The sequence below is a fragment of the Pipistrellus hanaki genome, assembly GCF_964339955.1.
Source record: "Pipistrellus hanaki genome assembly, chromosome: 1".
NCBI classification, from domain to species: Eukaryota; Metazoa; Chordata; class Mammalia; order Chiroptera; family Vespertilionidae; genus Pipistrellus; species Pipistrellus hanaki.
In genome coordinates, this window is record NC_140503.1 from 127,126,822 (window position 1) to 127,153,800 (window position 26,979).

Sequence of the window (26,979 nt, forward strand, 5' to 3'; positions counted from 1 at the left end):
CTCTCATTCTAGTCTCAGAAAATTATCTTTCTTGAAATATCATAAGGACCCCACCTCTAGTACCCAATAGGAAAGGGGATACCTCACTTTCACCCATAACAATACAAATAGAAACAGGTATCCACAGTGATGAATCCACAGAAAATCACCCGGTCCCAAACTCCCAGTTCTAGGGGACTTTTTGGATAAATGCTCTGATCACACACAGAAGCGGCTCTTGGTATTTACAAGTAAAGCCCAAAGTGGGCACTTTAGGAAGAAGTTCTCTCCCCTGAGGATGTGTAAGCCAGTTTGAAAAATACCAAATAACAAGGCAGCAGAGACAGTTGGTTCTCTTAAGAAACCAGTCTCTGGACAAAAATTAGTTTAGTATTCCCTAAAATATAACTCTGCATGCAGACATGAGCTTAAACCCCTGTTCTCTTTTCCTGGAAAAAGAAAAATGGAGAGGAATCAGTCCCCTTACCCCTGAGGCTCCTTTTAGCTCCCCAAGTATTAATTTTTGAATAATCAAAGGCTACCAGAATTTGAATGAAAACTGTTGAAGAGACTGACTTCATCCCCCAGGGCATAGGAAAGACTAAATTGATGCGGCTGAAACTTCTGAGAGTAGTCTGCAGGGTTACAGAGAACATCAATAGAAAAAGGAATGAGAGCTGCAGGAGTTGATCTGGGAATAGAGGCAGGTCCACAGTAACATATGACATACTTCTAGGAAGGCTATTAAGAGGGGATGATTTAAATGAGTTTGAGAGAGCACTAAATGGCTTTTTAAGCCAACAGGGTAACATTTCTCCTCTTGACTAAACAGACCTCACTCCTTCCTCTGAAGTTCTTCTCTGTTCAGCTTTTTTCTTTAGTCCCACTTTGTTAATGGGACTCTCAGACAATTAGATAATTCCCCATGGTGGCCATGTGCACACAACACCTGTTAGCACAGCATCATCATCTAAGACCAGAGAGTCAGGTTGCCAAGGGAGGGCCTGAGATAGTGGTCATTAGAGTGTGACAGCATCCTGACCAATTTGCATATTACTGTATTATTAGATAGATGTGATTGCAATTAAAAAAAAGAAAACATATTAATGTATTTCAGTAGTAATTTTTATGTGGTTATATACTTTTTACATAATTACATACTCTTTGTCTATTGTTATTTTAATTTGTTGATTCAATAAGTATCCAGAGAGTGCCTGTGATGGGCCTGCTACTAGGCAGCTCAGTTCAGAATTTTCTTTAAGGAATGACCATCAGACTTTCCTGGAAGGGACTCTTATGACAGTCATCTAACATCTTGGTGGTACCATCTTCCTAAAGAGCTCAGAACACTTTTTATTTCCTTGATGTTGGTAGCTTTCCTGGGAAGGAAAAAAGCTACCTCTATAAAAAGCAACATACTTTGTTGGGAAAACTGAGGCACATAAAGGCCAAATGGCTTGCTGCCCCAGAGCTGTCCCATTAGCCTTTGGGGTAGCTAACGCAGGACATGTGCCTTGGCATGGAGTCAGAGATAGCAATTCCCAGAGCGTTGTAAGATAGAACCCTAGTCCCACAGGACCTTAATAAGCTGGACCACCGAAAGGAATGCGGGCATTTTCTTAGGTAGGGAGGCCTAGGAAGACTGACTAAGCAAGTACCTTCCTTGCAAGCCTCCTCAATAGTTTTAATAGGCAAATGTATACATATCCCTGATGGGAACATACTGTGAGTCATTTTCCAAACTCACTTAGCACAGAACCCTCCCCTCATTGAGCACCTTCTGGGCCTCATGTTCCACGGAGCACATTTTGGGGATACTGGTTCAAGAAACGGTTTCCTCAGAAGTTGACCGTCCAAAGTTAAAGAAATACAAGTTTAAACCAACTGAAATACCTCCTTTCTCTCTCCCTTAATATGGTCACTGAGCTGGAAAGAAACTTCTCCCAGAGCACACTGGGCTGAGCAGGGCAAGGCTCAAGGGCCCTGGCACTGTGTCCCACAGTCCCAACTGGGTTCTGAATCACTGCTTCTCCTGTGAAAAGCACCAAGAAGCCAAGAACTCCAGCCAAGATTCCCCACCTGTTTCACAAAACTGTTTGGAGCTTTCCGGTGGTCAAGAACTCAGCAGAAGGAATGTACGACCGTTACAAAGGATCAGAGGGCCATGTGTTCAGCCACCCTGCTTTTTCCCACAGTTGATCAGAATGGGAAGCTTCTGATTTTTTATCCTCTTGGGTAATATTGTTCTTCAAAGTCAATCTCACCTCTTGGTTTGCATAGTATTTATGTGCACACTGTGCTCCACCCTGAGAGTCTAACCCTGTCCTCACCATTAAGAAATGCATGGTGTGGTGCCCTCAGGGCTTCCTACTTTCTTCCATTCAAATGCCAATTCCACTCCTGCCCAGCCAGGTGTCCTTTCGATCCATATGGCTCTGTTTACACAAAACTACTGGGCATCTTCTGTTCGCTTTCTCACACTCTTCCTTCTGCTTTACGTTCTGACCACGCCAGTGCCATCAGGATTCTGTCTTTGGCCTCTATTTTACCTTACCTTCCCAGGGAGCATCTTAAAGAACATACAGGGGGAAATAGGCTTAACTCCCCTAGAAACCATTCCTTCCAGGAAAGATAGGGCATAACTATTCTTCTCCACTCACTCCCCTATTCAGAAACATCATGGGAAAGAATATCTTTTTTTTCATCACACTATTTACAGTCTACTTTCATCAACCCATCTTTCATGACTACGCTCTTGGTTTGTTGCCTTGTTTCCCATGTGGATTTTTTTTTTCTGTATTTCTCACTGTACTGACATTACATTCTTCAGATGATAAATTTCTGGGGCATGGAGACATGCCTGTTTTCCTTTATTATACAGTCTAACATATTGACCAGGACCATGACATTGAAATAAAATCCTTCAGATGATGATCAAGATAAACACAAACCCTGGTTGGTGGTTGCTCAGTGGTTAGAGCATTGGCTGGGGAACTGAAGGGTCATAGGTTCAATTACAGTCCAGGGCATGTACCTGGGTTGTAGGTGTCCTGCCCTGGTTGGGGCATGTGTGGAAGGCAAAGCAATTGATATGGCTCTCTCATATTGAAGTTTCTCTCTCCTCTCTCCTCCTCCCCGTTCCCTTCTACTCTCTCTAAAATCAATGGAAAAAACATCCTCCACTGAGGATTAACAAAACAAACAAACAAAAAAACAAAAAAACAAAAAAAAAGGAAGAAAGATAAACATATTGATTAACCTAAATTTAGGGCTTGGCTGGAAGAATAACCATTTCTAGACATTGGAGGTGGTCACCATCCATTTGGACAGAAGACTAAGGAAATTATACTTCTGAGAAAATACTTTTTGTAAGACACCACTGCACTCGGACCAGCCTACTTCTGAGAAAATACTTTTTAAATGACCCTCCACAGTGGTAATCTCAGCCAACATATTCCTATTATACTCTGAGGAAGTCTGTGGATGTAGATGTAAAGTTTTAAGGTTTCCAGTGAGGTCCCAGTTAATTTGGCTTTGGGCATGATTGCATCCTTCACTCTTTTCTTTCTCCTTTAAGATTCAGGCTCACCTGCTTTTCCTGACTGCCGCATGGTCCTGTCAACACAGAGGCTCAATGGTCATAAGCCCAGGCCTCAATCACAGCTCACTGCACACAGTCTCCTGGCTCCGGAGAAGAAAGGAGCCTTATAAGTTGTCACCCATATTTTATTATTTTACTAAAGGCCCAGTGCTAGGGATTCATGCACTGATGGGCAGTGTGGCCTGCGGGAATCGCCCACTGTGAGAGTGCTGCTCATCCCAGTCAGCCCAGCAGTTGTGGATCTGCACCTCTTAGTGGTCAGTGCGTGTCATAGCGACTGGTCAACCAGTTGTTCTGGTAGTTCTATCAGTCAGTCACTGAGCTTTTACTATACAGGATTTTACTTATGCACTTAATTATTTATTTTGAGAGAGAGAGACAGCGAGAGAAACATCAATCAGTTGCCTCAACCGGGGACCAAACCCACAATTTGGGCATGTGCCTGGGAATGGACCCAGTGACTTTAGTTCATGGGAGGACACTCAAACAACTTAGCCACACCACCAGGGCCATCGCCCTATTTTACAGTGAGGAAGGCTGGGGAGTATCGGACAGCTATAGCCCCAGTGATGACTCAGGTTTGAGCTAGCATGTGCTGACCCAGCTCCGACTCCCCCTGTGAAACCCCACGTCTGAGAAACAGCCCCATGAAACACCCACTTCCCAGGGGAGCAACCCGAGGCTGACCCTGGCAGCACAGCAGGTGTCCTTATAGAGCTCATGGCATGAAGCCCGCCGGCTGCCCTCAGGATGCCAATGATGGGCAGCTTTACACACTGCTACACTGATGCCTCACAATTACCCATCAAGGAAAGCATTGTTGTCCAGATGTATGTTCTTTGACTTAATTTCTTTAAAAAAAAAAAATTAGATTCTAAGGCTTGAAGTGGTCATTTGCTCAAGATTACTATGATAATCTGAAATGTATGCTCCCCACCCTAAATTCTATGTTGAAGTCTATTGTGACTATGTTTGAAAAGGTAATGATGAAGGTTACATAGTGTGGAACCCTGATCCAACAGGACTGGTGGCCTCACAAGAAAAGGAAGAGACGTTGGCAGGGTTAGGGTTAGGGTTAGGGTTAGGGTTAGGGTTAGGGTTAGGGTTAGGGGGGCTGGAAATGCCTGCACAGGAAAAGGCCATGTGGAGACAGTAAGAAGGTGGCCATCTGCGAGCCAAGGAGGAAGACATCACAAGAAACAGAACCTGCTGACACCTTGATTTTGGACTTCTAGATCACAGAACTGTGAGAAAATAAATTTCTGTTCTGTAAGCCTCCCAGTCTGTGGTATTTCATTATGACAGCCAAGCTAACAGTGTCACAGTTAAAAAATGATGTGATGTCAAAGTTCATGCTTGGGGCAGTAGAGACTTCTTACATTAACTTTGGCCTCGTTTCAACAATCTCAGGCCATGGATTAAGATTTAGAATGCCTGCATTATTAGCTATCATTGTATAGTAAATAATTTAATTGGATTTTGCCCCTGGTTCCTGAGAGGAAGACTGAATCCTTGGAATTTCCTCAGTAACAAGAGTATTATCATTATCTCTAATTCCCATCACAATCCTGCAAGGTAGTTAGTATATTTACCATTTTAGCAACAACAAAACTAAGGTTCATGAAGACAAATATCTCCCAAGGCCACACACCATCTATACAGGAAGAGAGAACCAGGATACAAACTCGGATCTGACTTTATCAAAAATGTGAGCTTTTCACATCAATGTTTCCTGAACCTTGGTACATTTTTTCCATGAGCCAGTGTTGAAACAAGAAAAATAAGTTTAATGAGTGTCAATTGCTTCTTAAAGCTAAATGTATTCTATTTAAGAAACTGTTCTTTACTCTTCTTTTCTTATCCTGTTCAATGTGTTTTCTTTTTTATTGCATAAGTGCAAGTTACAGTACTCAGCAGTATTTTTAATACCCTTACTTGGCAAAAAAAAAAAAAAAAAAAAAAAAAAAAGCAAACATTCTAGCCCCACTTTTATCCTTAAATGTTCTCGTCCCTTAAATCCAGAAGTCTGGGAATGCCTACATCACACTGAGCAGCAAGGCCTATGGCCCAGTGCTCTCGGTCTTCAGGCCTTCCTGCCTCCAGATGACGTGCCTGGGAAGCACGCAGGCTCCAGGGCACACTGCCCTGGAACAGACTCTGGCTCTGACACTGCCCTGGGGCAGACTCTGGCTCTGCCCTGATGGAGCCTGAGAATTCACAATTCTCACATGTTCCAGAATGACAGTGATACTGCCAACCAGGCCACATTTTGAGAATCACTGGATGAAGCCCATCACATTAATCCAGTCTCTTTGGCAGTTGGCTCAGATATGGGAAGAAGAGCCTGGGGTGCTGCAGGGAAGTGAGGATGGGAAGGTTCTTCCTCCAGGACAAAAGGGTTAACAAGAGGAGAAACTCCCTTTCCTGGGTGTGACCTTGTGGAAGATGAGGTGCTTGAGGCGGCTGCCACCAGCAAGTGACCAGCCTCCCTGTGCTCAAAGCCAAGATGAACGAAAAGCCTACTGTCTTTCCATGCTTGTAAATGCAATCTGGTGAGAACATTGTTGCTGAACTAAAGGTTACATGGCAATGCTACCCCCTAAGATGCATGCATGTGTGCTTCTGACTGAACCAATTTAATGTGGAAGGCATTTGGCTATCACAGTATCATTAGTTCATACAGGCATACCTTGTTTTATTGTGCTTCGCTTTATTGTATTTTTTACAAACTGAAGGTTTATGACAACTCGGCATTGAGCAAGTCTCTCAGCGTCAAAAAAGCAAAAAGTAATTTTAAAAGAAGGTATGTACAGGTTTTGTTGTTGAATTATAATGCTATTGCATACTTAATAGACAACAGTATAGTGCAAACATAATTTGTATATGTTTACACTATACTGTTTTTTGCACTGGGAAACAAAAAATTCATAGGACTCACATTGTTGTAATACTTGCTTCATTGCAGTATTACAGACAGCCTGACTATAGAACCCAATTCACTTAATCTCTGAAAAGTGGGTGAGAGGCATTGCCCCACCTTTCTGAGTCTGTTAAAGATATATAATGAAAGGAAATGGAGAACTAAGGTAATTTGGAGGATTATTATAGTTCGAATATATGAGTCTAGTTACACTTTGTTTTTACAAATCACTGACACTATTATAAGAGTAAGGAATGCTAATAAAGGCTTTTTATAATATTAACAGATGGCTCACTTTAAACTAGTAAAAGTATCTTAATATCTATCGACAATTTAAAATGTAAGCATCATTGTACTAATCTGCTGCCCTCAGAGGACTTGTATGAGATTTTAAAACCTTCTTCCTTCAAAAACACACATATAAAAAGAACTGGCCAGTTTTGAACCAGCAGTTAGGCATTTTCAGAGCCATGAGATTTCCCCAAGAATCATCAGATTGCTGAGATCCAGCAGGCCTGGTTGGGCAGGTGCTCCTCTGAGCCTTGCAGAATCACATAAAACACACCTGACTGCCCCAAGACATCCATCCCACTCGATGCTACAAGATCTGGCTGGCGCACCTCAACCCCTCTGTCCCAGGATACAGCCCTGAATGGGAAACAAGCTACCGTGTGAAGATGTGAGAACTTCAGTTTGTGAGGAAAGGGCTGGAAACCATTGTTTGTCCTCAGTTCTTACCCTCCCCTCTGCTGGACTAATATGACCCGTTTGTATATAACTGTGCTACAAGATCGTTTTAATGTAAAGCATTATGAACAGGGTTATTTTTAAGATACTGGGCTGAATCTGTCAAAGTCATTTTTTTTTTCTATTTCATCCCCAAGAATGACAAGAAGTTATTAGCATGCTTTGACATAATTGGAGGTCAAACTATTATAAATTCACTTATCTGGATAGTTATCAGTACTCTGCATTAATACATGTCCTTGTATGACCTTGTCATAGGAGTTGTATATGACACTGGAAGGATCAGCAGTTCATTAAAAGATGAAGAGATGATGTGCTGAGAAGCCCGGGAGATTCAACAGTTAAAACATTTTTGACAGACAGGCCATTACTTGTCAAGTGAGCTTACACTGAACTCTAAAAATACTCCATAAAGCCTTGTACAGAATCATAATAAAAACCAAATTATTAGGAATAATAACTCAGCAAGTTTTGTAGCATTTCTCCAAAAGGTTAAGGTAGTTATTCTCATTTTATCGATAGGTAGCAAAGGCACATGGCTTGCCCAGGTTACCATAGCTACTAAGTGGTCCAACCTGGGCATCTGATTCTAGCTAAGAGAGTGACATGAGGTGCCAGGAAGTCTTCTGAGCACTTCACAGGTTCTAACTCATCGAATCCTGACCGCAACTCTATAAGGCAGGTACTAGTGTCAACTTACAGATAAAATTACATCAGGCAGACTGGAGGCAGTTATCATTCCAAGGTTACAGATAAAGAAAATGAAGCTTAAAGAGGTTGTGCAATTGGCTAAGGTCATGGAGCGACTAACGGCGGGAGTCAGTAGCTCTATGACCTTGGCTAGTTTTGAATTTGGGCCAGGTGTTGATGCCAGGGCATCTGGCCCCAAAGTCTGTGCTCTCAGCACACTGGTCACAAGCTGCTCTCACTCTGGAGCCAGATAGCCTGAGTTTGAATCAGGTCTCCACATTTACCAGCCATACAACTCTGAACAAGTTATTGACTCTTCTGTCTCTGAATTTCCTCATTTAAAAAATGAGGACAATAACAGTTACCTACCTCATAACATTGTGGAGCTGATCACCAGCTGAGATTGCGCACACAGGAAGCCCTTAGAACAGTCTGGTACCAATGTGATGATTAATCACTAAGTTATAAAATTTCCCAAAGCGTTTAAAAGATGGCTTATATAATTAAAACTCAATTTACACTTAACTATTTAGGAATTTTTTGATTTGCATAAGGGATATGTACTTTCCTATTGTCTGGTTTCTACTTCGAATAGTGATTTCTAAACCCTGTGGGGTCTGCTGTGGCCTGTCGGGCAAGTTCCTGTTAGTGGGTGGGACAAGCTGGTGGGGTTCAGAACTCCTCATTTGTATGAAATTGGACAAAGGATTCTGTAAGTGAAAGAAGTGTGAGAGTCAGGGTCACATGGCTAATCAGTCCATCACTATCAAAACAATTCCCTGCAATCATCAAGTTCAGGAGGACACATGGGGCACATCCAGAGAGGAGGCAGGTAGGGGCAAAACTGCCTTGTTCACCTTTAATATTCTGCTCTTATAAGGAGGACAGGGTTTCACTATGCAGGGACATGACAGCCCAATAGAGGAATCCAAACAGCATGAACTACTAAAGGCGCCGAGCAGAGACATGTCATAAAGCAGCAGGGAAGGAAGAATAACACACTTGTGTTGTGTAGGATCGACTGAGCTGTCCAGAGTGTGGAAATGTTGAGGTCAGCGAGGAGGCTGTTATAGGGTGCCAAGCAAACAGAGCAGGGGTGCTGAGGGTGCTGAGAATGCCAAGCCCAGGTGGCAAATGTCTACACAAGGTGATGGTGTGACTGTAGAAAGAAGGCCATTTTCCTTAGGAGGGAAAAAACTGTCAAGACTTGAAGATGGAGACAGAATTGAGGAATAAATCAAAAAGGAGTCTGGGTGCTTAAGCTTGTTGGGTTCACCTTCAAAGCAGGTGCAAGAAAGTATGCCCTGGGTTTGATGAGAAGCGGGGACAACAGGCTTGAGATGGGTTTGTGGAGTTAAAAGCTGCCACCTCAGCAGTCACACATACCTAGCAGGCACCGGACATGTGGCCCTGGGGCTTAGCCAAATCTGGAATCTTCTGAATTGCTTTAACAGCTAAATTGTTAGATCAGTGCTAGGCGAGGGAGGAAAGAGGAAAGAAGAGAGATTCAATGGTTAGGGAGGCCCGTGTGGGTGAAAGGTCTGGGGAAAATATAAAGCAGCCAAGATGCCCTCAGACCTTTCGATTCCTTCCTCCTCCACCTGATATTGGACAACTCCTTATTTCTCAGGAGAGGATCTCCCTTCCTTCTTTCCCAAGGGTGAGACAAGCAGCAACAGAGCCAGATGAATAGATCTTCATGCCCCCAAATTCTCCTGAACCCCATCCTTACAGGAAAGAACAGGGTGCTGTGGGAGAAGAGAGGTCATTGAAGGAACAAAAGAACACCCACCCCTGGATTTGTACAAGTTGTACTAAAAAGCCTGAACAATCATTTCTGGCCTCTAGATGTGACCTCTTGCCCCCACAGGGAGCACACTTAGATCTGCATAGCACAGTTGCAGACAAGCAATAAAGATTTACCAAATGAGCAAATGTTTGAATTGAGCAATATGACAAAAATAAATCTGTGAATTATGGATAAAAAACAAAATCACCCAGATTAACTTCCATTTCCTGTGACACCCTCCTTTCTAAATGGCCAGCTTCCTCTTAATTGTCCACACTCTTGTTAGGGGTGTGTGCACACGTGTGTGTGTGTGTGTGTGTGTGTGTGTGTGTGTGTGTTTTATGTGTGTCTTTCCCCTATAAGCATAATTATTCACATTTCCCTGAACTGCATTGTGTGTTAAATTCATTTATTCCCCCTCTTATCCTCTTGATCAGGGAGACAAAAATTAGGAGCCCAGTTTACAGGCATCACCCAGAGGTTCCTTGCCTGCAAACATTCCCATGGGGCTACCTTAGAGAACATGTGGAAATGATTTTATAATGGGTTTAAAGAAACGCAGCAGTAACAAAACTAAAAGCAAAACCATAAAATCCACTTTCTGGGGGTCCTTCCTGGAAGGGAAGGAGGCATGCCTCTTTTCCCCCTTCCCTTTCCTTCACATTCAGTGGGAACCAAACGAAACTGTCCTTTCAGTAGGAAAGGTCAGCCAAATATTGGCCATTTTAAATGACTCCAAGGAATCCACTTTAAAATAGGTTAAAATTAGCCTCAGGGAGAATGGGGTGGGGAGGAGGTGAGAAAGCAGGGTAAGGGGGGGAGGGAACAAAAATGGGATTATTGTTAAGCAACCAGAGCTTTGACCTGAGAGCCCAGGCAGAGCTGTCTCCTCTGAGCTGCATGTTTAACTGAGTGTGTGTGTGTGTGTGTGTGTGTGTGTGTGTGTATGTGTATGTGTATGTGTATGTGTATGTGTATGTGTATGTGTATGTGTTGGTGGTACCCTAAATGACTGCATCAGTCTGCAGCATCCTGATGATCCTCCCTCTATCACAGCCCCACAGGGAGACAGGGATTGTCTTTTGTTGCCAACCAGCACAGAGCTAACCCCCTTTTTTATCCAGGCCTTAGCTGCAGAAAGAAGATGTACCAGTCCATCCCTCCTTGCCAAAGCGGAAACTCCTTAGCTGCTGTGTCACTCAAGGGTACACTTTATGGACTATTTCTGATTCCTCCAAGGCACTAAACGAACTTTTGATTAGGGTTGTCATTATGCTCATCTGTCCCTAATCTATACCTTAACATCTATTAGCTTCACCATGTGCCTTTAAAATGTAAATATTGTCAGCCATCCCCAGGGGCTAGAAAGACATCTGTTTGGCTCATTGGTGTATCTTTGCAGCAAGAAGCCTAATAAATGATGATGGCAATTGCAGTGAAGTTTGAGGTCAGCCCAAAGCAGAGCTGCCTGACACCCATTTGGCTCTTCCTTTATGAGGTGGCCTGATGGTCTGGGAGGTCCCGGACTGAGGCCTTGGTCTGTGCCCAGCTTCTGCACATGGTTTCCCACCCCTGGCTGACACTGGACCTCCTGGTGAATGTAGAGCAGACAGGAGCAGATGGCAGACCTGGCTCACTCATCAGTGGACAGGCCAGAGAGCAAATTGAGCCACCCTTCTCAGTTAGGAAGATAGAGATTCAACTTATTTTTTCCCTTGGCAATATATACCTTGTGGGGAATTCCTGTTTTACTCGGATTTGTATCCAAGTAAATCCTTTATATTTTTTCAAAAGAACATTGTAATCCATGGAAGTAGCTGAGGATGGGGTGCGAGAGGGGTGTGTGCACACATGTATCGAACCCAGGCCTGTTCATTTATTCTATGTGGTATGATTAGGGTTCCAGATTTTTTTTAAGTCATATACATGGTCTGTGGTGTTTTTTTTTTTGGTTTTTTTTTTTAGCCCTTTATAGGCCAGAATATTTACTTTGCCTTCAACACTGCTTTATCAAAGCCCATATTAACATACTTATTAACCTTTAAGAAATGTCACTAGCACCATTGTCAAACAGTGATGACAAGGCAACACTGATTTAACCTGCTTATTTAATCTGCTTCCACACCTGATACCCTCAGGCTTGTCTACATGATGTGAAAATCCTTCATAATCATGTGACACGTGTTTAAATTTCCACTGGGTAAATTAGAAATTGAGTCTGAAAAAACAGAATGATCTGGGCAAGCCCATCTTCAGTTCTCAACCTGAGATGAGGTTTAAAGTCTTTAATTCCAGTCACTTACAATGCTGGTTAAAGGCCAGCACATCTGTCACATTCCAGGTGAAACACATCATATTCTAGGTTTCACAGTATATACACTGAGTGGTCAGATTATTATGATCTCTGAATGCATAATAATCTGGCCACTCAGTGTATATCCTATATAATAAAAGGCTAATATGCAAATTGTCCCCTCGACCAAAAGTTCGACCAGCAGGTAGGCTGGCCAACCACCCATGTCCCCTCCCCCTGGCCAGGCTGGCCAGACCCTGCCACCCATGCACGAATTCATGCAACGGGCTTCTAATACACACACACACACACACACACACACACACACACACACACACTGAGTGGCCAGTTATTATGCTTTCAGAGATCATAATAATCTGGCCACTCAGTGTACTTTTTATGGTACAGGGAAAACAGACAAGACCTATGTTCAAGCTGTATGTACTGCTATGTAGCCTTGAGCATGTTATTTATCCATTGTCTCAATTTGTTTCCTTATCTGAGAGAGTACCTATGTATTGACACAGTTAATGTGATTATTAAATAAGATAAACTTCACAGAAACTCTATTTTAAAAAAAAATAAAGTGTAGTCATTACTGTGGAAGATATACAGGATTACATCTGAGTAACCCTAAACAATTCTATTATGACCATAACCATTTAAATGATCTTCTCTCTATTCTTCAGAGATAGCTTTCCAACAGAGATGTAATGTAAGCCACAAATGTGTGCCCAATGTGAAATTTAAAAAATTAAAAAATTTAATTGCCATATTAAATAAGGGAAAAGAAATCAGTGAGATTAATTTTAATTACATATGTATTTTAACCTACTGTACCCAAAACATCATTTCAACATGGAATCATCAAGACATTTTAGTTCTTTTTTTTTTTTTCATATGAAGTCTTCAAACTCTGATACATATTTTATATAGACAGCACAGCAGTCTGGAGTGGCCAGATTTCAAGTGCTCCAATCATCCTACTCAGAGCAGCTCTAAATCTTTCCTGATGTTTCTGTCTCACTGGTTTTCTCAGGACTAGGGACACCATGTCATGTACAGAAAAAATTCAGCAACTATTTTTAATTTTCTTGAAAAACAACGAAGTTGGTTCCATGTCTCCGAATACCCGGACACTTGGTTCCTCTATTTTAACAGAAGTAGACGGTTATACGTGTGCTGACAATGGTCATGAGAGAGGAGGTCAGAGGGGCAACACTGTAATCCTAGAATATTGCCTCCTCAACAGGGCAGCTTCCTCAACAAAACAAGAAGTGGGGTTCAACTAATTTGAAAAGACATATGCACCCTGTGTTCATTCCAGCATTATGTACAATAGCCAAGATATGGAAGCAACCTAAGCATCCATCAAAGACAAATGAATAAATATCTGTATACATATGTACAATGGAATATTACTCGACTAAAAAAATAATGAAATCTTGTCATTTATGACAACATGGATGGACCTAGAGGTTACTGTGTTGAGCAAAATAAGTCAGAGAAAGGCAAATACCATATGATTATAGTTATATGTGGAATCTAAAAAAATAACAACAATCTGAACAAGCAAAAAAAAACCAACAAAACAAAACAAATAAAACCAGAAACAAACTTGTAAATACAGAGAACAACAACTGATAGTCACCAGAGGGAGGTGGGAGGTGGACATAAAAGATGAAATGGATTAAGAAGTATAAATAGCCAGTTGTAAAAATATAGTCATGGGGATGTCAAGTTCAGCATTGGGACTGTCTATATCTATAATAACCTACTATGCTAATTGTCCAATTGTTTGATCATTCAACCAGTCACTACGACGCACTCAGCACCAGGGGACAGATAGATGATCCGACCAGTAGTTTAGCTTGCTACTGGGGTATGGCCAATCAGGACTGGACACACCCTGGAGCCCTCCTGCTGTCCCTCCCTGGCCCGATCATGCACTGGTGGGGTACCTCAGCTTGGCCTGCACCCTCTTGCAATCCAGGATCCCTCAATAATATTGTAAAACTGTATGATATCAGAGGGATACTAGACTTCACAGGATGGTCACTTCCTAAGGTATATCAGTGTCTAGCCACTAGCTGTACATCTGACAATAATATAATATTTTATGCCAATTGTAATTAATAATAAATTTAATTAAAATGACTCGGAGTTCATTGCGGCCGAGTTGGGGGATGGCAAGGACTCATCTGAAGTGCAGGGAACGCCCTGACACCAGGTGCCTGTGGAGCAGAAGGCCCAGGTCTGTTTCCTGCCCTGGCCTGTCTTCCTGTGAGACAGGGGACCATACAGCAGCACAGCCGCAGAGCCTAATGAGAAAGGGCTGGCTACACCTCAGCTATTCCAAGCTAATGAAAACCTATCCCTTTTTTAAGATTCCCAGGAGAAAGAGCCTGAACCTTCCCAGTTAATGGCTTCTATCTTCGGACCCTCACTGTCAGGAAATTCTTCTCTGTCTCAGTTACCTATTCTTACTAAGGTTGAACCACATTTTCTTTTGTCTGCTTTCAAAATGCTCCCCCAAATCTGCATTCAGATCATTAAAAAAAGTGAAGGAAGTCATTTTAAAGGAATAACCATATGAAGCCAAGTCTTGTAAAGCTCAATACAAAACATGCAGGCACCCTCTGGTCTGGCTATATTTAACAGCTGCAGGCAGAGGCTGACTAAGACACACCAGGATGGTGGCCTCTCTCATTCTGACACAGGCTTTTTGAGTATGTTTCTAGTTGGTTGAAACAATTTTGGATGTCTCCGGGTTGGATGGGAGAGTGATCTGGCTGGACCACATGCCCCACGTCGATGACGGAGGTTGATTTGTTACCGAATGCTCACATCATCATTCTAGCTGTCTTCAAGAGGAATTCATGCCGAAACTGGTTTGGCTCAGTGGTAGAGCATCGGTCTGCAGACTGTAAGGTCCCAGGTTCAATTTCAGTCAGGGACATGTACGTTGGTTGCGGGCACATCCCCGGTAGGGGATGTGCAAGAGGCAGCTGGTCGGTGTTTCTCTCTCATCGACGTTTCTAGCTCTCTATCTCTCTCCCTTCCTCTCTGTAAAAAAAAAAAAAAAAAAAAAAATCAATAAAAGAGGAATTCAATGATTTTAAAAGTCACGTGGTAATGTCCTGGTGTCAAGGGCTTGCCTGTGGATTTAGGGATGAGCCTTTCGAATATGAAATCCTAGTATGTGGCCTCTTAACCTTCCCTTTCCTTCATGTGAGTGATGCAAAATTACTCAGGGCAGTCAGCGATATGGAAGCAGATTTCACTCGGAAATCTTAAAAGGGCTTTAGAAAAAGCATTACATTGGGGACGCATGGCCATTTTGCTCTGTGATCCAGAGAAGGGAAATGCTATCATTGCAGTGACCAGGTCTGTACCACCACAGAAGACTGTCCCTGTGGTAGACTGCTTAACAGCATCCTCCTGGTGGGAAGCAATTGTTAGCTGCTGACTGTCAACTCAGTCTTTTCCTGCTTCTGAAGGTCTGAGGTGTTGCCTTTGATGTGTCTCTTACCTAATAATTAATGATCGAAAAACTAGACCTCCCACCTCTGTGCTGCTTAGGAATGTTTGTCAGTCACTCTCCCTGGTGTAAACCCCTGCGCTTCTCCACGGGAAATAAACATTTCCTACAAACCCCAAGCCCCAGTTTCTGTCTTATAAACCTTGTCAGGCAATCACAGAAATAAAGGCATTGCTTAGTCTAAGGCTTTTTATATTTTGAAATCGTCCAACAATAACAACAAAACCTTTAGCAATAATGGACCTCATCACTGTATAAATTTAAAATATAAAAAAGAAGGGCATGGAGTCATAATGCTTTATGCTGCTAAAAACCCTGAGATGGCTCAAAGAGCTGGAGAATAGGAATTCCCTTTAGAAATGATTCTGTCAAAAGAATGTATTCCTGAATGAATGAGATGAGAAAAAAAAGTCAAATTTTTAAGTTGGCTTTTGTCAAATAACTTTAACCTTGTTCCCCAAAGTTTTGCAGAAGCCCACCCTGCAATAATGTAGCAAGGAGTGAGTTTAGAATTGGTCCATATTTATTTGTTTACTCATTTTTATATTTTTATTGATTTCAGAAAGAAAGGGAGAGGGAGCAAGAGATAGAAACATCAATGCTAAGAGAGTATCATTGATCAGTTGCCTCCTGCACTTCTCACACCGGGGATGAGCTTGCAATCAGGGCAAATGCCCCGACCTGGGAATTGAACTGTAATCTCCTGGTTCTTAGGTTGATGCTCAACCACTGAGCCATGTTGACTGGGCTTTATTTATTTGTTTTCTTGTTTGTTTACTTACTCATTTATTTGTTTTGCACTAACCTAAGTAAATCCCCTGCCAAGCAATGGTTCTATGGCAAGAAGTAAGTCCTTTGGGGAAGTAATACCAGGAAACTTTAGGATTCACTCTTTTCTTCTTCTTATTATTATTATTATTTTTTTTACTCAAGAAGTATTTATTTACTGACATGTGTGCCAGGCATGGGCTGGATATGGGGGATACAGTGATAAAAATAAAACAAATACACACACAAAAAGAAAAAAACAGACCCAGTCCTTAATTTGTTGGTGGCTCTGGGAAATGCTGACAAGTAAACAGACAATGACAGTGAATGTGAAAATGAGTTATGACAGTGCTATAAGAGGGAAAGGGGGAGTTGAGAAGTGGGGGTACAGCTAAGACCCAGCTATGGAGGAGCAGAGGGTAGGGCCAGGGAAAGCCTTGGGGATAAATGCATTTTCTAAGCTGTGGTTTGAAAGCTTAACAGAAACCAGCCAGGAACAGGGACTGGGTGGGAAGAGTGTTCTAGGGAGAGGGAATCACAGGAAGTATGTTCTAAAAAGGGATGGGAAGATATGAACTCTTGCTTGTTCTAATTCAACATTTTCTTGATAGTTAAGGGCTGAGGATGGCCTTTCTAAAACTGTGGCCATCAGTGATAAAACATCTTTTCTATGACTCAAGCCCATTTCAGATGCCTCCATTCAGTCTTCCCAGGGCAGGCTGGCCTGCAGAAAGTGCCTTCACTGTCCCTGAGGCCTCTCTTCCTGTTTCAGAGGCTGGCTGCTATCTAATCCTCCAAGTCTTGCTACAAAAACAGCATCGAGGACACTGCAGACCACTCACCTGTGAAGGGCTCACACTGATTCTTAACAACTTAAAGCTCCAATCACTGCATTAGTCCTGATCCTGCTAACTGAAGAGATCCTGCTCCTTTATAGTCCCCTCTGCCCACTCACCCCCAACCCAGATCACAAGTTTGACTCTTCATAAGATTGGAAACCTAATAAAGACATAATCCAAAATGTGGAATAACTCTCTACATATGTGGATAAATTAATCACAGCATTTCCTTGTCATAGTGGAAAAAATTACAAAACAACAACAAAAGATTCTTAAATGTACTCAAAAGGGTGAATGATTAGCTAATAATGGTATATCCTTTTCTAAAACTCATACAGCCATTAACAAAGATAACAATTGATAATAACTTGAAAAATGCTAGTGAAGGACAATGTTAAGTGGAAAAATATATAGAATTATACATACATTATGATCACAACCATGTAAGGAATATAAGTATGAAGAATATAAGTATAAATATGAGATATGCCAAAATGAGAAGAGTAGTTGAATAAGTGTGCTGTGATTATGAGCTATGTCCTATTTTCTCTGTTTCCCACATTGTGTTTGTCTTTATAATTTACTTCCTATGAAAAGTATGAACTTTTTAAATTAGCAATTGGAACATTTTGCAATCCACGTGGCATGTACAAGGGAACATGAGAGGAGAGCACGTCTATTTGACCCTCTACAATGGTACAGTGTGGTTCCCCGAGGGAGTGAGCAAAAGGTGTCATGTCAACCTACTGATGAACTGTAGCTTCTTCACAGCAAAATGTCATAGATAAGGAGCAGTGCCCTATGAATTTGATAGACATTTGAGAATGTCAAGCAAATATAGTTACAAAAGTTGTAGTTGAGCAACAGATTTGGAATTAAGTTATTTAAGTCAAGTTTGGAAACTTGACCACTCTTTAGGGCTCTGGGTAAAACAATGTTTTTTTTTCAAGAGTAAGTTGAGCAAGACCAGGGTGTTTGATCCTAATTACTTTTTGGATTTCCCAGGCACAGATGCGTTCTTAGCTTGGAGATTCACTGATTTCCTCTGTCAGTTTCTACAGATGTTCAACGGAGATGGCGATGTTGATGCACAGGATGGCGTCAGGTGATTATTCAGCTCTTAACGAGAAGACAGAGCTAAGTATTGCTTCCCTTTCTTCATCTCCATGAAAGCTTAACTTGAAATAATGAACTATATTTTAGACAATTGAGCCAGTTTTGGCTACAGCAAGAGTTATTTAGGTTATATTATAATTAACTTCTTTCCAGCATAAAGAATAGCTAATGGCAGTTGTGGAATTTCCTTTTCTAAAGATTTGCAACAATAGGTTAGATATACATCTGGCCTTGAATGCCTTAGGCGTGGTGTGCAAAGAAACAGAATGAACAAAAATAGCAATCACACACAAAAATACCAGGGTGTGTCCTAATCTTCTCTCATAGATTTGTACAGATTTAGGCTGAAAAATAGTTTACACTGTTGCCCACCCCTCAGCTGAATCAAAGCCTGAGCCAGCCCATCAGTCACAGAAGAAACTTAGAAAGTGGGCCCAAAGTCATTTACCTGTACTAGGAGTTCCAACTTCCTGTCATCAAGAAGATGTACTTGACATCGACGGCCCTCCGTCATCTGAGAAGAAAGAGAAATGATGGTCACTGCGAGTCTAGCAGCCTGGCAAACAGTGAGAGGGTCCCCTGTGCTGGACTCCAGGGGGCACATTCCTCTGGGCAAAACTTCTCCAGGGATTTGGGCTATGTAATGTCAACCATGAGCAGCATCGTTCATTCATTCAAAAATATTTATGAGCACTTTCTATGTGCCAGGCACTATTCTGGGAACAGGGTGTGCAGTAGCTTGCAAGACAAGGTCCCTGCCCTCATGGAGCTTACAATCTTATAGCGAAATTTATAATAAAACTAGTGGCTCAGTGCTTTGTGCACATTAAAAAGGGATTAATTAGAGGAAATATTTTAATATTGCTATTTGCCCTTTCTCTATAATAGAAGTGTCAGAGATGAAAGAAAGTAAAATATATATGAAAATCTTCCTCCTGTCAGAGTCTGGAGCGCACCACGGGACCCAGAGTCAAGTCCCTGCCCATCCACATGTGCCGCAAAATCACAGGAGACCCAGACCTGGATACCCCCACCCCCCAATTATGCTAGATCCAGTCCTGGCCGGTCCCACCCTTGTCAAGTTTTGCCGGGAGCAGGGCGCAGCCTCCGGTCCCCCATCAAGCCCTATGGGGGTAGAGGGGTCATGACCTAAGGCCCCCTAGCCTGGCACCAGGGTGGGGGTAGCAGCCTGAGGTCCCCTAGCCCAGCACCAGGGTGGGGGGTGCACCTTGAGGTCCCCCATCAAGCCATGCCAGGCAAGGAGCATGGCCTCAGGTCCTCTGGCCTAGTGCCCCGGGGGGGGGGGGGGTGCGCCCTGAGGTTCCCCCCAATTAAACCCTGCCGGGCGGGGGACACAGCCTAACATCCCCTCACCTGGCGCCAGGGCATGGGGCATGGCCTGAGGTTCCCTGTCAAGCCGCACAGGGGTGTGGGGGTGGGAGGCGCAGTCTCAGGTCTCTGCTGATTGTTCAATTTGCATATTCCCTCTTTATTATATAGGATAGCAAAAACATACATAACACGATATCAGGTGGTAATAAAAGTAGCTCATTCTTTAGTCATTCTTCCATTCAATAACTTTATTAGAGACAGAGATCAGTATCCAGTCTCTGTCACTTCCCACATCAAAACTTGTTCCACTTATGATCACCAGGGAGCAGATGTCCACCCCTCTGGCTGCAGCATTTGATTTGTGTCAATTCTCTCCTCTACTTGTTTATGACCCTAGATCGACAGTGCTTTCACCTGTGAGAGAGGAACCCTAGAGATATGTGCTAAGCTGACCCTAACCCAGGTCCTTTTCACTACTAATAGCTCTGTGCGATGTAATAGAAAGAGGATCTAGACAGGCACTAGGAGACCCAAGTTGAGTCTTGGTCCCACAAGGTACTGGCTGCAGGACTTTGGACAAGCCCCTGTTCCTCTCCGTGCCCCAGTCTCACACATAAAAATGAGTGGGCTGGCCCAGCGGGTGATAGTGAATATTTAACTGTTTTTCTGAATTAGAAAAAGGCATTTGTTTGTAGCACTTGCTGGAGCCCCAACATCACCCTCAAAAGAAATCCCATGAGAAACAAGCCTTCCCATAGATGTCAGCTGGCCAGCACTCACCAAAAACTGTCTCACTGTGCTCCAAATGTCTTCACCATGTCTGCCTTCAAGCTACTGTCATGACAACACCAACAGTATTCCCAACAGATGCAAGACCAGTGGTTGGCAAACTCATTAGTCAACAGAGCCAAATATCAACAGTACAACATTTGAAATTTCTTTTGAGAGCCAAATTTTTTAAACTAAAACTTCTAATGCCACTTCTTCAAAATAGACTTGCTCAGGCTGTGGTATTTTGTGGAAGAGCCACACTCAAGGGGTCAAAGAGCCGCATGTGGCTCTCAAGCCACAGTTTGCAGACCACGGCAACAGACATAAGTAACCTCAAGAATGTAGATGATAGTAAAGTATAGTCAACTCAGTAGGAAGTGGTGGGTCTTAGGATTTATTATCTTTGTTTTTAATGTAATTTATTTAATGCAATTTTATATAAGTTTAATAATGGCTGTAATTACAAATGACATGCAAAATTCCTGAAAATGTAACAACTACTAATGAGCTGGCTCCACAACCACTGCCTGGACCTGAAGCCACATAAGTTCCTCCAGCCTTTGAATTTTCACACTGAGTGGCCAGATTATTATGATCTCTGAATGCATACTAATCTGGCCACTCAGTATTTATATATATTAGAGGCCCAGTGCATGAATTTGTGCATGGGTGGGGTCCAACCAGCCTGGCCAGGGGGAGGGGACATGGGCATTTGGCTGGCCTGCCTGCTGGTCAAAGTCCTGGACGAGGGGACAATTTGCATATTAGACTTTTATTATATAGGATATATACTGAGTGGCCAAATTATTATGCATTCAGAGGTCATTATAATCTGGTCACTCAGTGTATATGACTCTGTAACCCTAACTGAAGCTACCTTCTTTTGCCCCAGCTATAAGCAGTTTAAAGGGAAGGATGCACATGACAGATCCTGGTGTCACTTAATTGTACGGCAATGGGGGTCAGTCCCTTCTCCAAGTATTTTCTTCATGAAACATAGTAATGACAGCTTCTTCTCTTCTTGTTAACAGGGTTTATTCTCTAACCATTTGCATGTTAAAAGCTGGCACGCACTCCCATAAGAAAATTCTCTGAGTGCTTCCTCAAAAGAAGCCAACCTATCATCCCATGGAGTCCCCAGCTCTAAGACAAGTCATCAAGAAAGGTTTCACATGCTCATAAACACTCTAACTGAGGTTGAAATAGAGTGAAAATTTGAGAAAAAAATCTTCAGTCCAAGGCTTGCTATTTTGCACATCTAATCCAAAACAGGCAGTTGTGGATTTGAGATGGGTCTATGCTAAGTCTTTATTCACTCTCTGATCTTAACTTCAGGTGTTAATTATCTTAGCCACAACCTTTCAAACAGCAGTCATCCTAGCCAAATGACTTAATTTAAAAGTTCACCAGCTTCAAAAAATAAACAAGTGAGACTACATCAAACTAAAAAACTTCTGCACAACAAAGGAATCCATTAACAAAATAAAAAGGAAACTCACCAAATTTGAGAAAATATTTGCAAATCATATACCTAAAAGGGAGTTAATATCTAAAATACAGAAAAATAATCATATAACTCAATAGCAAATAAAAAAATCTGACTAAAAATAGGGAAGGCCTGACTAGTGTGCCTCAGTGGTTGAGCATTGACCTATGAACTAGGAGGTCACAGTTCAATTACCAGTCAGGGCACATGCCTGGATTACTGGCTCGATCCCCAGTAGGGGGCATGTAGGAGGCATCATCATTGATGTTTCTCTTTCCCTCTCCTTCCCTCTCTGAAATCAATAAAAATATGTTTAAAATAATAATAATAATAATAATAATAATAATAATGATTAGGCAGAAAATCTGAATAGACATTTTTCCAATGAAAATATGGATGTATATATTGATAGATGGCACATAGATACATGAAAAGGTGCCCAAAATCACTAACCATCAGGAAAATACAAATGAAAATCACAATGAGCTATCACCTCATTGCACTGTAAAAGGTTAAGGATTTAAACATGTTCTTGTGTTCCTTATTCACATTCTAATATATTTCACAAAAACAAAGAAAGACATTACTGTATCAGATAAAGTTTTTGTTGTTGTGTTATCCTTACCCAAAGATATGTTTAATGATTTTAGAGAAAGGAAGAGAGAGAGAGAGGCAGACAGACACATGGATCGACTGCTTCCAGTAAGCGCCCTGAGAATTGAACCCACAACCTAGGTGTGTACCCTGACCAGGAATCGAACTGTGGAGGCAGTTAGACAGACATGAGCAGAGCAAGAATGATGGGCCAGTAACAGAAGATCACCAGAGTGGAAAGCTCTGCATGCTTAGCAAAGGACAACTGTAGGGTGGGACCTTGCCCCCAGGGTGATTTTTCTTGCCCTAGCATATCACTGGTAATGTGGTATGGACCCCCTGACCTTTCCTCCCTAGAGATAACATCTATGCCTCAGTTTATTTTCAGGTCTAGAAAAGCAGGAAAACCAGACAAGCAACACCAAGGCTGACCTCAGGACCAGTTGCATTGGACAAAGACTCCCTGCACTGGTGCCAACCAATCAGTGAAGATCTATGGAAAGCTATTGAATAATGCATGGACATCTTCCCCTGGTGGGGCTTGACAGGGGACCCCAAGGTGCACTTCCCATCCTGGTGCTGGGCCAGGGGACCTTAGGCCTCGCCCCCCAGGGGACCTCAGGCCACACCCCTACCCCAGCACTGGGCCAGGGGACCTGAGGCTGTGCCCCCCTGCCTGGCTGGGCTTGACAGGGGACCTCAAGCTGTGCCCCCCACCCAGCAAGGCTTGACAGGAGACCTCAAGTTGCACCCCCAGTGCTGGGTCAGGGGAACTCAGGCCACACCCCCGCCCAGTGGGGTTTGACGAGGGACCTCAGGCTGTGTCCCCCTGCTGGTGGGCTTTATGGGGGACTTCAGGCCATGCCCCACACCCAGCATGGCTTGAAAGGGGATCTCAGCCCGTGTTTCCCATTCTGGTGCCAGGCCAGGGGACCCGAGACGACACCCCTGCCCAGCAGGGCTTGATAAGGGTGGGACTGGCCAGGTCTGAATCTAACCCAATGGGGGTGAGGTTGGCCAGGTCCTGGTCTCACACAGTTTTGAGTTGCATGTGGTTGGGTGAGGACTTGACTCTGGGGCTCATGGTGAGCCCCAAACTCTGACAGGAGGAAGGTTTTCATATACATTTTACTAATTTTCTTTCATCTCTGACACTTCTATTATAGAGAAAGGACAAATAGCAATATTAAATTATTTCCTCTAATCCCCTCTTAATGTGCATGAATTTTGTGCACTGGGCCACTAGTATATATATAAAAGCCAAGCGACTGGAACGACCAGAATGACCCAAACAAACAGTTGCTATGATGCACACTGCATCCAGCCAACCAGCCAGATGGGGGTGGGGCAGACTGGCCAAGCTCCCATGGTGCCTCCCCCTGGCTGGCCCCCACTGTGCATGAATTCATGCACTGGGCCTCTAGTATGCATATAAGATCTTGGGTTAATCTCTTCCTGCCCTTCCCCTTTCTCTCTGAGATTCATCAGTCTGTTCCATGTTTCCATGCCTGTAGTTTCTGCTCCTGCATTGAGCATATGCCCCTCTAGTTGTCAGTGCATGTCATAGCTACTGGTCAGGTGGTCAGATGGTCACGTAGGCTTTTATATATATAGATGTTCTCCTATAGTTTGTATATTGACTTTCCTGTCTAGAATCCAAGAACCAAGGTTGCTGAACCCAAGTCTGGTCTGACCCAAGGGTCTAGTACCTGGTGCTATTCTTGCCACCTACAACAGAACCTGCAACCTTTCAACATATGGGACACTCCAACCAATCAAGCCACCTGACCAGACCACTAATGAAGTTTTAATCACAGTATTAAAGGATAGTATCTTACTTTCTCAAAATATTTTAAAACATGCCAAATGTGACATGACACTGAGTTCACACCCATGTCTAGAAGTTTGCCCTGAGGTTCTCATTTTCATTGGAAACATAAAATTTTCACTACATTAATCTCACCTTATCTGCTCAGCACCTTAAGGAAGTAGCATGCATTGAGATTTATTGAGATTTTGAGATCTGCCCAAGGTCTTCCAAGTTCACTCACCTCTTTAACAAAGTCCCATAGCTCAGTCTGGGGATTTATAAGCACACTCCCATTTGAATCAGGAGTTCGTAAGCTGCCTCCCTTTTGAAAAACAATATGTTGCTGAAAAGAGTGAGCCCAGAAATGTGAATCTAAACAGAAACTCAACTTGGAATCATCATGCGTTTGAAGTTTGAAAGTACAACTGTCTTTTAAGAGCACTGCAGTAGTTTTTCCTCAGAGGAGGACCTGTGTTTTTTTCATACTGAAGTAAGATAGGAGTATCCTGTTATCAGTTCAGAAAAGGCTTACCATTCTGGGCGTGTACAGACAAAGAGTAGACATCTGCAGCTTTGTCTGGCTCGCCAGGGACACTGAAATTTCCTTTTGAATACTAACAATTGTGAAGCAATATTGCTTTCCTTGTTTTCCTTTTCAGCTGTGCCGGCACAATTGGGGCACTGGAATCACCCTCCAAGGAAATCCTTTTGAGAACAAGGCTTCTCATAGATGTCAGCTAGCTGGCTACCACTCCAACCATAAATCGTCTGGCTACATACACTCCTATGCCAAGCAAAGGCTTGCCAAGTGCACTGTGATGTAAAGAATGTAAAGAAAATTATGATTTTGAGAGTAGGGTGTCTACCCCATTTATCCAACTTTTCTGTTAAGATATACACTGAATCATGAAGACTATGCAGAAACAAGCATTTGGGATACTAGCTTAAGTAAGCACAGCAGAACATAATGATATGTGAACTATAAGGTCAGCCAATAAAATTGTTGGGCAGATGGACAGGAATTAGGAGGCATAAATAAAACAGCTGATGTGCTAAGGTAGTAGGTTTATGGGTGCTTCCCCCCAACCCACCCAAATATCACTCAAAATACTGTGTGTGTGTTTTTCTAGTTGGAATTAATGTAATAAAGAAACTTGATCTAGAAAAATGAATGACAGTGTTTGAGGCCAGCCATCAGAAATGGAGCTTGAGAAGTTTCTTTCTGGGCAAATCTGGTTTAGATGGCCTGTATTTTTAACGTATTAAATCAAATTAATTAATTTACAAATGAGAACTACAACTGTCACATAGGTCAGAAATCTGAAGATTGAAAATCTGACACATTCTCTCCCTGCAGGCAGAATTAATAGGAAGCCAACTGTGACCCGAAGCGGTTCAGGAAGCCCAGCATCTCAAAGGGGGAATTATAAATATTTCCATTTGAGAGCATCTGTCTACAGTAGCTTAATTTATTACTGATGGTGGGAAGCACTGCTGTCCAAATGTGGCAGGGGAGTCCCCCTCATCAGGGCATCAACTAAAAAACAAATAATAACTAACTAACTAGCAATGACAAATCCCAAATGGCCATTTGGGGTTGCTTTACTTGAAAAGCTCAGCATGTGAAAATATGCTTTATTAGGAATATTTTGTCCTCCAATTCAAAATTAAATAAAACCCATTATACTATGCCTCTTATTATCACCTTTCTTCTATATGGCGTTTCTAAAAAATAAAAAAAAATGTAAACACACAATGTCTGTAGATTCGATTAATTTTGAAAATGAAAGGTACTTTAATAAACACTGCCTTTATATAATCATTCAACGTATGTATACATTTTTTGGGACACCCTATGCATCACCTCTCTACCTTTCTCTTTCTGCCACTCCTTGGATGTGTTCTTCCTCATTGTTTCTTTCTCCTGACAAATAATTTATACACTGTGGTACATATATGTGGAGGAAGTGCTCTAAAGAAACAACCCTAGCTCAGAGGTTTAGAAAGCCACCCTAGAAATCTAATGCAGCTGGGTTAATGACTATAGGGTAAGAGATCCTGAACTTAGAAGAAGAAACAAACGGTTTATAAAAACAAAAACTAAAACTTATTCAATCAACTTATTATCATAGTATTTCCTGATGCTAATTTGTACTGAAATTGTTATCTCTAAGATGCAGGGCAGGGGGTGGGGGGAGGAGGGATGGGTGGGCAGGAGGAGACCTGCTCAGGCAATGTTCCCAGCCCTTCAAAAGCACTTTTCACCTCATTACCACATGCCTTCTTGTTTACATCCCTGTGCGCAGTACATTTCCCAGTTATGATTCATTATTCATTTTAGAGACAATACCTTTATGAGACAATAAGATGAAAATTATTAAAGACTCCACTAGAGTTGTAGAAAAGGAAGAACTAACGTTTCCCAAACATGCTTCATTTAGGAAAACGATCCAGCTTCCCCTAAACAACCTGAAATCCTATCTTTTAAAGTTTTATCATCATGTGTTTGAAAGTACGACTTCCAAACTTCGGTTTTCTTAAGTGCTGCTAAAAGAATGACTTCAGATTTTAAGAGCATGCTAGCCAAGGCCCAAACAGCAAGGAGTCTTCCAGCACGCCCTCCCTAAGCCCGAGCCTTAAAGCAGGACACTTCAAGGAATCCGGATGTATTACAGCAGCACCTCATAGGCGCCCTTTGACCCA

The 26,979-nt window shown here is 42.4% G+C and overlaps 1 protein-coding gene across 4 annotated transcripts in view; it reads right to left on the reverse strand.

Moving 5' to 3' along the window:
- Positions 1-26,979, reverse strand: part of FRMD4A (FERM domain containing 4A) — a 328,386-nt gene that overhangs the window by 182,189 nt on the left and 119,218 nt on the right. For all 4 annotated transcript variants that reach the window (XM_084868155.1, XM_084868156.1, XM_084868158.1 and 1 more), the window contains exon 2: positions 18,732-18,797. In XM_084868155.1, the coding sequence (XP_084724281.1) occupies positions 18,732-18,797 (66 nt within the window). The remainder of the gene's footprint in view (positions 1-18,731; positions 18,798-26,979) is intronic.